The following is a 13,285-nucleotide window of genomic DNA, read 5'->3' as shown; positions in this document are numbered from 1 at the left end:
AAAGATAACTCATCAGGACTTTCAGAAAAGACTGTAGTATTTTGCTGCAAAGTGTAAAATATGCTTAAAAATACTCTTCAAAACTGGAGGAGGAGAAGGGGGAAAAATTGCCTATAGAAGAAAAGCTTACTATAAAATAGATTTCCTGGACAAAGCAATACAACCACTGCAAAGTTTTTAAGATCAACACTTTCCACGTGTAGAAAAGAAATTTGTCATGAATTATCTTGCCTGCCTTATATTCACCATCAGTTTTCCTTGCATCATCATTTAATAAGATCCTGCTGAGCAGCTTTTTGCCTACATTCAGATGAGCAGAACTAGCAGCACACTTTTCTTTACAGTCTGTTTCTTACACAATTGTATTGACACATAAGCATTAAGACATACATCAGGCATCAGTCAAGGGACAGCTCAGATACAAGCAATTTTCTGAAATCCATAAGCCAAAGTTCTCACTGGGGTATGCAATCAGAAGTGGCCATTTTTTCATTTCAACAGAAAAAAAAAGGACTATAAAAAAATATTGACTTCCAAACTGCTAACACGTAATGCGGTCGATTGCACTTAAATCATGCAGCTCTGTACTTCTCAGATTCAGCAGCATTTACTTTCAAATTAAGGAAGAATTTTAACACATTTACTTTAAGGTGCTAGTGCTGAAAATGCAATACAAAAAGGCACTTTTATAGCAACAGAAACAGACTGCAAGGGCAGCAGAGCAGCAATGCTAGTCCTGGGACTGTACCCTGAACCTTGCCCACCTTCTTCATTCTCTTACTGAAGTGTTCTTTTAGAAAACAAAGCAAGACTATTCTTTTTAGGCAATGGGAGAAGACTGTAAGTCTTGCTCAAGAGAAATTGTCTAGGAAATACAAGACTGATTTAATTTGGCTCTTTACATATGCTGGATTCAAGACTACTACTCTTAGATCAATCTCACCAGCAAGCTCTCGAGATGGAACCCATGAGACAGCATGCCACTAAACAGAGGACCAGAAGTCATGCTCAGTTTCCTCAATCACACAAAAATAGGCTATTATGCTGATCTACTCATCCTGGTTCACCAACTTTTTCAGGTTGACTAGGAGTGTCTCAGCTTAGCCAACTGAGCTTGGAAGGCCCTGTAAGTGAAAGCTCTAGGACCACAACGGAAAAGTATGATCAAAATTTTTAAACAACGTTTTAAATCAAATTCTCTTCATGTTAGGGTCCATAGTGATGGACCCTATATATAACAGATTGCTTGTTAAAACAATCTAAGTCATAGGTTTATTTATCACAAGTTTTATTATGATCTTCTAGTATATTATAATCAAAATACAGTAGCATCATGCTTTCATGATAAATGCATGTACGTAGAAGAATAAAATTTCTGAAATTTCTGAGAACAGAAGAAAAGGAGAGAAGTTTCCCAAGTATAGTTTTCCAGATCTTTGTACTGTTATTCATCATGTCTTTCTCTGCCTTTTTTTTTTTTTTTTTTTTTTTTTTTTTTTTTTTTTTTTTTTGGTGGGAGGAAGACTGTGTTTGATTTCTTCTGAAAAAATAAAATTAAAAAAAAAACAAGAAATGCAAATTGCATGGAAACAACTAGAATTTTGTTTCTCTGGATCACAGCTCAATGCAGAAACCAGCAGTTGCCCAAAGAAACATGTCCATTACCACCCTGAGGAAGTGAGGCAGTGTCTTATTCTTTCTGCATGTTCTTACATTGCAGTAAAACATGCTCTGGAGCAATGGAGCAATGTCTCCTACCTGGAGGCTAAGCACCTCAGGGGTACAAGGAGGAAAGTATTAGTTATTGCTGATTTTTCAAAATAAAAGTATTTTATTTACCACCTAAAAGTATAAAGAATTACAACTTTACTAATACATGTCTTGACACTGCACAGTCATCTGGTGTGTATGCCAGATGGTCACACTTAAGGTAGACAGCACACAAGGTATCCTTGAGGAAGAACAGAAGGGAGATGACAGTGACACCCTCACTCATTCATTCACTTTCAGTGTACTGACATACTGACATTGACATGTGCCCAGTTAAGTGGATCTGCAGACTACATTACCTATCTACAACTAAACTAACCCAGTCTTTCAAAAAGGCTCTGGAAAAAAACCCTGCAGACTGAAGATGAAAGCACAAACAGACAAGTTGCAGAGGTGATACTTCTGTTCCTAGTTCAAGTCCTTCATCAACCACTTTGAATGGTAATGTCACTGACAATGTAGTCAGATTTGAGGAAAAAGTTGGCCAGGCAAATTGACAGCTATCAAGGTAAGTATTTGAAATACAAATTTACAAATGTTTTAGCTAACAATAAATGTCTTTTTGAGTGTATATTGTATCTTTAGGCATTAGCTAACAATAGTATGGAGCCACAAGGGTTAACAGGGCATTTACAGACTAGCCATCCAGGACACGAAGAAACTTAGTAAGTTTTTCAGCAATGTTTAAAGTCCTGTAATATTCAATCCAGTATTTCACAAATTTCATTAAAAACATTGCTGAAGGTTTGAAGAAAAATATTAGAACAAGCTATGTGTTGTGAGAGATTTGAAACTACAAGTGTTCCTAACCTGTCTCAGTTTATGGTACTTGCTAGGTTTTTTTACATGACAAGTACATAAAGAGCAACTTTTTTGTCAATCCCTAACAAAAAAGATGTAATGGGAAAAGTAGTTGTTCAACAGTAAACTTTTTCTTTATTAAAAATTCTGTTTTGTGAAAAAAATGTACAAGTGTAACCAATGATGAAGCAGCTACTTTGAACCGAATAAAAAAAGGATCCAAGGATAAGGTTATAGCAAGAGTAAAATTTATTCATTGGATCACTCATGGGCAAGTTAGTGCAGCAAATAAACTGGAGACAAAAGCACACAATGTCTTACATTGTTATCAGTGTTTTAATGTGGTTAATTTTATAAAAACCAAGGCCTTTCAATTTTAGAATCTTTACAATATTTTGGAAACATGGAGTTATCATGAAAGTGTTTTATACTACAGGAGTTCCCTGGTTATCCCATGTCAATCTTAACATTTTTCTTCCACAGAAAGAAAAGCAAATGTTCCACATCTCCTGACCTTTTCTGGATGAAAAGGGCCTGACAGTACCATGCTAAAATTTTTGAAAAATAAAAGCATTTAATGTGTCTCTTCAAGATGAAGATGATGTTTTTAACAATGAGCAAGAAAATTTTTATGTTCAAAATAAAGTTATTGAATGAAGGAAGCATTTTGAAAACAGAAATTTGAAAATGTTTCTATCATCATGCAATGTTGTTGCAAAAAAAAGTGCAGAAGAATCATCCATAAAAACCTCTACTGCCTGTACACTTGCACAGGGAAGTTACTTTCTAACGCTTTTAAAAAAATCCACCAGAGGGAATTTTTTCAATCCATTTGTTAACAACACAAAAATTCAAGGCCTTTCAATTAGTTTGCAAATCCAATTGAATTTGCAAACTAATTGAAACTGACATTAGGGAAAATGGAAACTCACTAGTTGAGTATTGACCTGAATATTAATATACCTTTGCATAAGTAGTGGGCAGGACTGAAAAATGAGCATCATGATTTAGTAAGCACCTTTAGTACCTTCAACACACTTTCCATTTGGATCAAGATCTTTGTGAGATATCTTTTTCAGTAAAGACAAATATTAAAAACAGATATTAAAATTTAAAATCAAGATAAGTTGAACATAGAATCAAATATTTGCATCTCTGTACCATGGTGTTGAACAAAAATTTCTAAAAATAAAGAGGCATCAGGTATTTCTGAGCATCATTTACTCATTTTCTACTGGGAACAGAAAAACACTTTATACTGCTCATAAAAATATTTGGAAATTGTTTATCTAATCAATTTTATATTTTATTGTGTATTTAATTAGTAGAGTAGCACATATAGTAATTTATATAGAGTTAGGATGCATGCTTAAAATATTTACTTTGCATCCAACTCTGAACTCCCTGGCACAGGAAACCATAGATGTGTTGGAGTGAGGAGGCCACAAAGATGATTGGAGGACTGGAGTACATCTCCTGTGAAGACATGCTGAGAGAGCAAGGGTTGCTCAGCCAGCAGAGAAGAAGGCTCTTTTCACATACTGAAGCCCTCCAATATATAAAAAAGGCTTGTAGGAAAGGAGGCAGCATTTCCCTAGAGCATCTAGTGACAGGACAAAGTGTAAGAGTTTTAAAATGAAAAGGGTTTAGATTGGACATAGGGAAGAAAATATCTACAATAAGGGTGGCGAGGCACTGTCACAGGTTGCCCAGAGAAGCTGTGGATGCCTCATTCCTGAGTCCTGGAAATGTTCAAGGTCATGTTGGACAGGGTGGCTCTGAGCAAACTGCCCTAGTGAAAAATGACCCTGTCCCATGATCTTTAAAGGTCTCTTCCGACCATTCTGTGATTCTGAGATTCTGCTTCAAAAATCTGATCCATTGCTGGGATACTACAAGCAGGAATAAATTTCACAACTGCTACTTTTATCATTAACATACTGTATTTTATTCCATATATCAAGTTTAAGACATTCTAAGCTGGGATCACATAAAACCTACCCAGGCTGTCTGGCCTGCAAACAATAAAAGATTATCCAGCATAAAAACCCAGGCTTGAACTGCAAGAAATTCAAAGAAAAACAGCCACCTAAGAATCCTCAGAAAAAGCATATTAATTCTGCAGTACTGTTCAGATCAAAAATTACTCTCATGGTTTTTTTTGTACTTTTATTCTCCACTTCTCTACCCCCGTGGGGTACACCATGTCAGATACCAAAGGAACGTCTAAGCAAAGCATGCTTTTCACCACTCCTGATGATACAGACACAACACAACAGAAGAGGAATTCAGGTACTGTCATCCAACACTAGGATAAACCCACTTCTGTTCTGAAGCAGTGAAGGCACAACAGTGAATTTGGAAGAACACACACTTAGTCATGAAAACTAGAAAGCTTAATATTTATATTTATTATGCATTAGGAAGCTTATTAACTTAAAAACAAACCTACATAGTACAAAAGGTTTCTTAGATGTGCTCAATGTGGAACAAGTTTCAAAATATATATTTTTAAAATTTGTTCAGTCAATACACAATCCTTTTAAAAAACTGTGTAACTGTTGTATAACTGTCTATACCCTCATTACATTTATAAATACATGATTTACACAGCACCCATCTGGAAAAATTAAAACTCCTTACAAATATCTACAAATATTGCATACATATAAAACATTCATAGGAGCACTTCATCAAAGTTGGGTTTAATAGTCCATTTACACTGCAGCAAAATACATATAAATCTCTGTCTTCTTTATAAAATGTCTCTAAAAATCAGCACATTTGTTACAATTCATAATTCCTTTGAAGCATCTTTTAGAAAAAAAAATTATATGAATATATCCATGATGTTCAGCAGGTAAGACAGTGATATGAAGGCTGAATATGATTAATAACTGAACACTAAGAAGCAGTTAAGGCAGCGGTGAAAAGAACTAATAGGAAAAATTAGTTTATATGACAGATAAAGTGACAAAATGCAGTACATATATATATATTTTGATGTAAAGTACTCTGGCACCCCCTCAGAAGTGTATTTCTGACACTGCTCATTTTAAAATTAAAATTTTCTTTTTCATAAGCAAAACATTAATGGGACCTGGTTCTTGGGTGCCATCTGGACTTGATTTAACTGCACAAAACTGATTATTCCATAATGTGGGTTTTAGGGTTTCTGTATGACCTTCATTTATGGGTAACTACTGTCCCGTGTGATCACATATTCAGAACTCTGCCATCTCAATTTCATCACTGCTTTCTGGTAACTACTGTACTTATTGTTAGTAAATAATATTTGAGAATTTCATTGATAACCACTATTTCAAGTAGCAAAACTACATAGAGATCAGTGCCTCCCATACCACAAAGACTACAAGTGGCATAGATGCAACAAAAAGGCATCAGAGATGCAAAACAACCTATTATAGTGATGGCAGAAATTGTTCTGGCTCAAACCTATTTATTTCGCATTATCTTGCAATTTTGGGAATTAAATATTCAAACTTTAAGAAAATTCTGTCTCTATACTCAGGTTTCTTCCCAGTATCGGAATTTGACACAGCATTTGCAGTCCAGTATTGGGTAGAATCACATCATTTTGTGACCTGCTGTTCTAAAAAACCATCCCTGCAAGCATGACACCAACCTCACGTACCATACAGCAAGTGACCTCCTGTCACAGCTACCTTCCTCTGAAAGGCAAGATACTCTGTACCTCCCACCAAGCTTCCAGAGCACAATTCAGTGCATGAATTTGTTACATAGGCCCCTCAGAATTTAGCCTTCATACACTGCTATCCTGCAGCAATGGCTCAATGTCCTCTTCATTACTTTGGTCTAGGTTGTTACTCAGAGTACTGCTGCTGCTGTTGCTGTGTTTTTTGGTACTGCTGGCCTTGCTGCTCTCAGGAATAAATAAGGCAACTAGAAAAGCCAGAAGAACAACGCACGCTCCAACCAGGAAGGGGGGACCAGGAATGATCGATATCTACAGGAAAAAAAGCATAATAAAGAATTCATGTTTCAAGCATTGACTTCTGCATTATGAACTACACCACAAAAGCAGGAGATCATGAGAGACATATTTATAGGGACTATAAAATTTTTGTGAACAGGTTCATGTGCGAATTCACTGTAAAGTGAATTTTCTGCATCAAAAATCCCCACAAATTCCTTGCCTGATCTCCATACTGATCTAAAAACCAAAACCACATTAAATTGTCAATTGACAGTATGATTGCCTAGCAAATGAAACAAATGTTGACTTGATGCTTTTTTATAACTTTTTTTTGCTTTAGGCAACATGCCTGTTACATCAACAAGACTCCTCTGAACATCAACAGAATAAGGTTTCAACATCCAGAAGTATAAATACTCAATAAATCTTAGCTTCACTTTTCTATGGGTGAGATACTCTAGAATCAAGTTAGCCAAATAAACAAGCATCTCAAAAAAACAATACATGGGTGAGCAAAATAACAGTGAGACCATTCTCATTGCAGACACACATTATCCATGTATAATAACTTAGCATTTGGAGCTATTCTCTCTTGCTTCTAAGCAATTTATTTTAAACTTCAAAAACAAAACTTACCCATATTTCATAGCCCCAGCTAAAAACAAACACCAGAAAAATTTTAAGATAAATTTTAAGTCAGCCAAGTTTGATGACAAACCTCTACGAAAGAAGTGTCAACAATCCAGCTTTTTTTTTAATCTTTAACAACTTTTCTGTATCTGTGTAAACTAAAACTAGATGCAGCAGAGGGTGAAACTTATCAGTCCAGTGTACATTTATTCTACCAAATGAAATGTGGAAGCTATTCTCAAATAAAGTAGGAAAGTAGCAGAACATAAGTATACAGTAACAGGGTATTTCCCTTGCCTCAATCCTTGTTACAGAGGCCTAACTTTTCAGCTGATGTTCTGTACATATAAAGTATATCAACGTATCAAAAACACAGGTGCTATGCACACAAATACTTAAAGAAGAAATGAACTTTCACAAATTAATACACCTTTATTTGTAGTATAACAGCTAATTCATCTGAGCAGCTTTTGAGTATTACATGATTGTGGTTTCACTGAGAGGAGTAAAAATCTCTCAAAAGCTGCCCTTTGTCATTGCATTGCCAAGTGTTATTATTACTCTCCAACACAGCCTACAACTCCACTGTTTGCTGTAAGGGCTTCCTGTGGATAATCATAATGATGCAACCTCACTCAAACTTTAATTCCAGTAAATTTACATCAAATGAAGTTACCTGATACTGTTACAATACTGAAACCAATGCTGCTACTACTGTAAATCTATATATTTACTATCACATTTAAATTATGAGCTATCTTAATTTAATAAAACTGAAAAGCAAAAATTAAGCAGTTTAAGAGTAAGATATGAAGATTTTAAATCAACCAAAAGGACAGATTTCTGGTACTATGAGTTCTGCACAGCAAGCTGCCCATCAAATTTTGAACTAACCTTATCACTGGGATTCTGCTTTGTTTTTTTTTCAGAAGTGTTATCAGGTAGCAATTCATTGAGTTCCACATGGAAGAGAAAGAAAATAAAGCCATACAGTGCTGGTCCCAGGCCATTGCACAGACCTCTTACTCCAGTTATTATTCCTTGGACAACACCTAACGAGGAAAAAAAAAAGTAGGATTTTTTTTTTAAATCAAGGAAGAAATGCTCAGGCCATGAGCTCTGGGTATATTCTAATGATTGTTCCAAAATAGAGCATAACATAATTATTATTACATTCTAAAATGTAAGAAACACATTGAAGACAAATATGTCAGATTAAAATAATCCTCTGCATCATCATAGTTCTGTCACTATATTACAGATTACTGGAAGAACTATGATATTTATTATTGTACAATATTTCATTATTATGATAAAGAAATTTATGCGCAGATTTAGTTTTTTATATTACAGTTCTTCCACTCTCATTCAAAGCCTACAATGAAGATAGTGAAGATAGCAGAGTTTAAATGTTGTTATTTTCAAGTGAAATTTAGAATAATGTACCTAAATGTTAAGAACTGTGATTGGGAAAATACACACAAATTGTGACCAGTATTTATTTAAATATCAAGTAACTTAATCAGGGCAGTAAATTAAGTGTACAGCAGTAAATTCACAATAGTTGACTGGCTGCAGTTTTACACTGGATTGATTTTAAAGCTTGATTAATCAGAGTGCTATAGGTGTATTTCTGTTTTGACTTCACTAAGTGATTGTGACAACAGTGCAAACAGTGTTTTGATTATATTAACTTCATGTAGTAAGAGTCTAAAAATGCTATTTTACAATATTAATAATCTGCTTCATTCTTAAGGCAGTAACTTGTAAAATGGGAGAAAAAGAAAACATGCAAAAAGATAGCTGTCCAAGCTTTTACTTCATAGATTGATGATATGAAAGTTTAAACTCTTCATGCCACTAGGTGGCAAAACCTCCATCTTGAAAACCTTAGCTATTAACACCAGTTTCCTCTATGTAAAAATCAAAGCTCAATGGCTTCTGTCAGCTTAACTAAACTAGTAATTTCCTGATGTAAATAGAAAAAAAGTCTTTAAAAATCTTTAAAATATCTGGGGAAAAGGATATAATTACAAAAACCCACGTAAAGTACTATCTTTTGCATCTTTCAACAGAAATCCCCATGGAACAGCTTCTCTTTTTACTTCTTGGATTAACTGCATTTACCTAACTTCATGTTGTACAACTTCATGTTGTATTAACTGATACTTAATATGTATGGCATTTTTTTAAAGAGAAAATAACTCAGTTCTTTTTACAACTGTTTTAATTTTTGATGACTTCTCATTACACTATAAAGGAGGACTAAATTCTTACTGTACACTGCTTTTCACATCAAAACCAGTAAATTTTGTATTTTCTCAGATTAACTGGCATTTACTTTGGCATCCTTTCCTATTCCTTGAAAATCTCAATTATTGTATCAAACAGGACCAACTTTTCTACAAAAAATAAAGCTTCTTTCCTACATCTATTTCAGTCTGGAAAAATGTGTAATTAAAAAGTATAGTTACGTTAATCTTCATTGTCTACCTAGAGAATACTGCATATAATAAAAGGAAGAGGAAAAAAAGAGGAAGTTTTTGTTGCCTTCGTAGTACTTCTACAGAAAGAAAAATAGCTCATCAGAGATTATGTGTTTTACAATGCAAATATGATACATTTATGCACTTCCTTCCTGTCTACATAGACTGGCACATTTCCACAGGTACTCCCAACTAAAAACTTACAAAGATAACTTGGAAAGTACACCTAGATAACTCTTCTGCTTTCTAGACAAAAAACAGTCTGATGCACAAACAGCACTTGATCCAATACTCACCTTGTTGATCTGCCTCTGCATTTCGTGAAACCAGAGCACTAATTGCTGGGAATGTAATGCTTGACATCGCTGCTACAGCTCCTGCTGCCCACATCATCCTGTGTTAAATACATAATTCATTCATTAAAAATGAGACTGCCCTTATAACTACTCCCCACACTCCCAAGAGGACCACAAGGGCACCCTTACTTAATACTTAATTCCCTTTCAAAATATTCTTATTAAAATGGCTAAAGACTGGAAATTATCTGGTTATCTTCCTGCTCCCCTCTCATATATTATTCTGAACTTGCTGGAACAGAAGCACATTTGATTTGATTCTATCCTAGCAGAGAAAGAATGGAATGGGAGTGATGTGGGCTTTCCTCTCCAAACACTGTACAAAGGAACAATTTCCGAGGGTGCTCCAGTGACGCAATTCTCTAGCTTCTACAACTGAGTAGGAAGTACTCCGATAAACAACAAGCACTTATCCCTCTCAGAAGGACACACTTCATAAAGAAATTGTTCTATCTTACGGTTCTAATTCTCTCTACCTAAAGACAGTTTTTCCAAGAGAAGAAACTCTAGATGGTTTCTAAGACTAATTACAACTAATTAGTTGTAGTAAGAGAACATGCTAGAAAAACAAAAACAAGTATAGGTCCAATACCGAATGGATAAAATAGGTCTAGTGGAATTACTAGAGAGAATGTGGCTACTTATTAGCTAGTGAATTTAAGAAAAAGTTTTAACAACATTCATAGACTTAATACCCACTGGAACAAAATGTTGCAATTACTCCCTTTTCAAATAAGCTTTATGTACAGGAAAGTCTATAGTTTCTACATATGCAAAATACAGACCAAATTTTGATAGTGTAATGCTTAATGAAAATGAGAATGCTTAATTCACAGAATACTTAAATATCCATGACAACAGAATTAAATAGTAGAATTTCTTAGGAAAGAAAACTTTGCAATTCCTTAACAAGTGTGTACATACCAAAATGTATGCTTACCAAGGCTCAGATCCAAAACCATACCAAGCCAGCTGAAAGATCTGAAAGCCAAGGCCAAGGAGAACTGTGTTTTTGTTTCCTATAGATCTCATCAACATACTGAGAAACACAGTCTGCAAGAGAAATTGGTTCAACCAAAAGTTGATTTAAAAAGTCAGACTTGCTAAAGTAATTTTTCCTATGCACAGTAATTCAGACCTTTCAAATGATGAGGAAATCAGTATCATCAGTCCTCTTATTTCTCCTATATTAAGCCCAAAATACAGGTAAGAGATTTCAACATTTAATGTACAAATATTCTTAACTCTTAAATGCAACATCAAGAAGCATATGTATTGCCTCCTCTATGTACATTCGATGACACTGTCTATTTCCAAGGCTTTCATTTTCATGTCTACAAACCTATTTTATTACAGAACAGAGTACTCCACAAAATAAAAGCGGTTACCAAGCAAAGATAGTGCAGGCTGGACATGACTTGAATTTACCAGTGTCCACAAATACTAATGAAAAAAGACTGTTAGCTCAGAACAAAGTAAAGCCCTTAGGTCAGCTGAATTATTTTGCAAATTTACATTTAAACTTATAAGTAAATCCTTTGTCACCTTCACCACATACACCAAAATTCAGCCAATTCCTAGGCTGAATTAATTAATTCCATTTTTATTAATTCCATTTTCTACTGACTCTTTACATCACTGATAGGGCCTTTTCATTTGCACATGGAAGCTAATCCTAACCAAAGATCAGTATTTATATTTGTTAGAAGTATTACTGCTGAGGGGGAAGGATATCCCAATTCAGATATAACAACAAGATACCCATGGCAAGAATCAGATACTTCCTAGTAAAGCAGAGTCCACATGGACAACTTGACTCAGTTAATGGACCACACAGTTTTCTTTAACAGGAGAAACTCAGCTTCAGTAAAAATACAGAGAAAAGGAACCAGTACTGCAGAGCAGAATACACTTCCTCTCTTGTCTTATCTCTCTTCCTGTATTGGGTCTGGCTGAGGTGGAGTTAATTTCCCCACAGCAGCTCTCAGAGGTCTGAGTGTAGCTGGGAAGTTGGTGTTAACACACCGGCGCTTTGGCGACTGCTGGGCAGCGCTGGAAGAACATCAGTGCTGTCTCTCATTCCCACCACATCAGCAGAGTGGGAATGGGTAAGAGCCTGGGAGGGGACAAAACTTGGCCAGCTGACCCAAGCTGACCAAAGGGATAACTCTCCCAGATGATATCTGTTCAGATATAAAAGCTAAGGAAAGGAGGAGGAATGGGGCATTTGTTATTTATGATGTTTGCCTTCCAGAGCAACCGCTATGTGTGCAGAAGCCCTTCTTCCAAGGAAGTGGCTCAACACCACTAGCTGATGGGAAGCAGAAAATAAACCGTTTTTTTTCCCCTCTTTGTTCATGCATGCCTAAATTTTTGCTTTTGCTTTAATAAACTGCCTTATCTCCACTTAAGAGCTGTTTTTTACCTTAATTTTTCCTCCCTGCCTGGCTGGGACAGAGAGTGCTGGAGCAACTTGGTGGGCACTTGGCATCCAGCCAAGAACAACTGCTCACCCTAGTTTTCTTGTTCCTCACTTTTAGCTTAAATACTACATAGAAAAAAACCACAGTAATTCTACCTTCATGTGTTCAGCTCATTCTGGAGACACAAGTATTCATGAAGCAAAGATTATGTCAATAAGAAAAGATTATTTCAGCAAGCTGTACTCTTCAAAGAGCTCAAAAATCAATTGATTTTCCTTATTTTAACACTGAAAATTATAAACCAGAAGGAAAGCCCTCTTAAGAGATTTTTAGCAAAAATACTGGCCAGCATAAAGTATGACTGGTAAATGTGAGTGCACTCAATAGCATCAGAACAAACCACAGCACAAAGACTAAAATAATGACTTGAAGTGCTAAAGAAGGCCACAACTGACACCATTAAAACTGGTCAATCTTGATGAATGTGTTGTTTACATCAAAACAATAAGACCTCCATTCTACTAAGAATGGCAGCAAGGTTACAATATACCCCATATGCCATTCCTCCTCTTGTTACCAGAACAGGAAGACAAACTGTATCCATAAAGATACCAAAGATCACACCATAAAAACTCTTTGATTTACAAAAGACAAAGGATTTGTTGAAAAATCAGCTCATCAGCTGCCAATTAAGAAATATGACAAGAAGATAACAAGGCTCCTCAGCCTCCAAGTAACTCTGAGCCTAAGTAACCCTGCAAAGACTGCTTGGATGAAAGTTTGATAGCACAAGCCAATTGAATACATGCAAGTAGTGTGACTTTTATTTAAAGTAAGGCATTTCCGTTTCAGAATGCCTTG

General features: G+C 35.4%; 1 protein-coding gene across 2 annotated transcripts in view; it reads right to left on the bottom strand.

Moving 5' to 3' along the window:
- Positions 1–4,959: 4,959 nt before the first annotated feature.
- Positions 4,960–13,285, bottom strand: part of MFSD14B (major facilitator superfamily domain containing 14B) — a 30,421-nt gene continuing 22,095 nt past the window's right edge. For both annotated transcript variants that reach the window (XM_056513130.1, XM_056513132.1), the window contains exons 9-12: positions 10,942–11,054; positions 9,942–10,039; positions 8,054–8,211; positions 4,960–6,559 (exon numbers count right to left, since the gene is read on the bottom strand). In XM_056513130.1, the coding sequence (XP_056369105.1) occupies positions 6,356–6,559; positions 8,054–8,211; positions 9,942–10,039; positions 10,942–11,054 (573 nt within the window). In that variant the 3' untranslated portion in view covers positions 4,960–6,355. The remainder of the gene's footprint in view (positions 6,560–8,053; positions 8,212–9,941; positions 10,040–10,941; positions 11,055–13,285) is intronic.

This window comes from Oenanthe melanoleuca, chromosome Z, assembly GCF_029582105.1.
Source record: "Oenanthe melanoleuca isolate GR-GAL-2019-014 chromosome Z, OMel1.0, whole genome shotgun sequence".
NCBI classification, from domain to species: domain Eukaryota; kingdom Metazoa; phylum Chordata; class Aves; order Passeriformes; family Muscicapidae; genus Oenanthe; species Oenanthe melanoleuca.
Note: the sequence above shows the minus strand (reverse complement) of the source record. Positions and strands in the feature narration are given on the sequence as shown.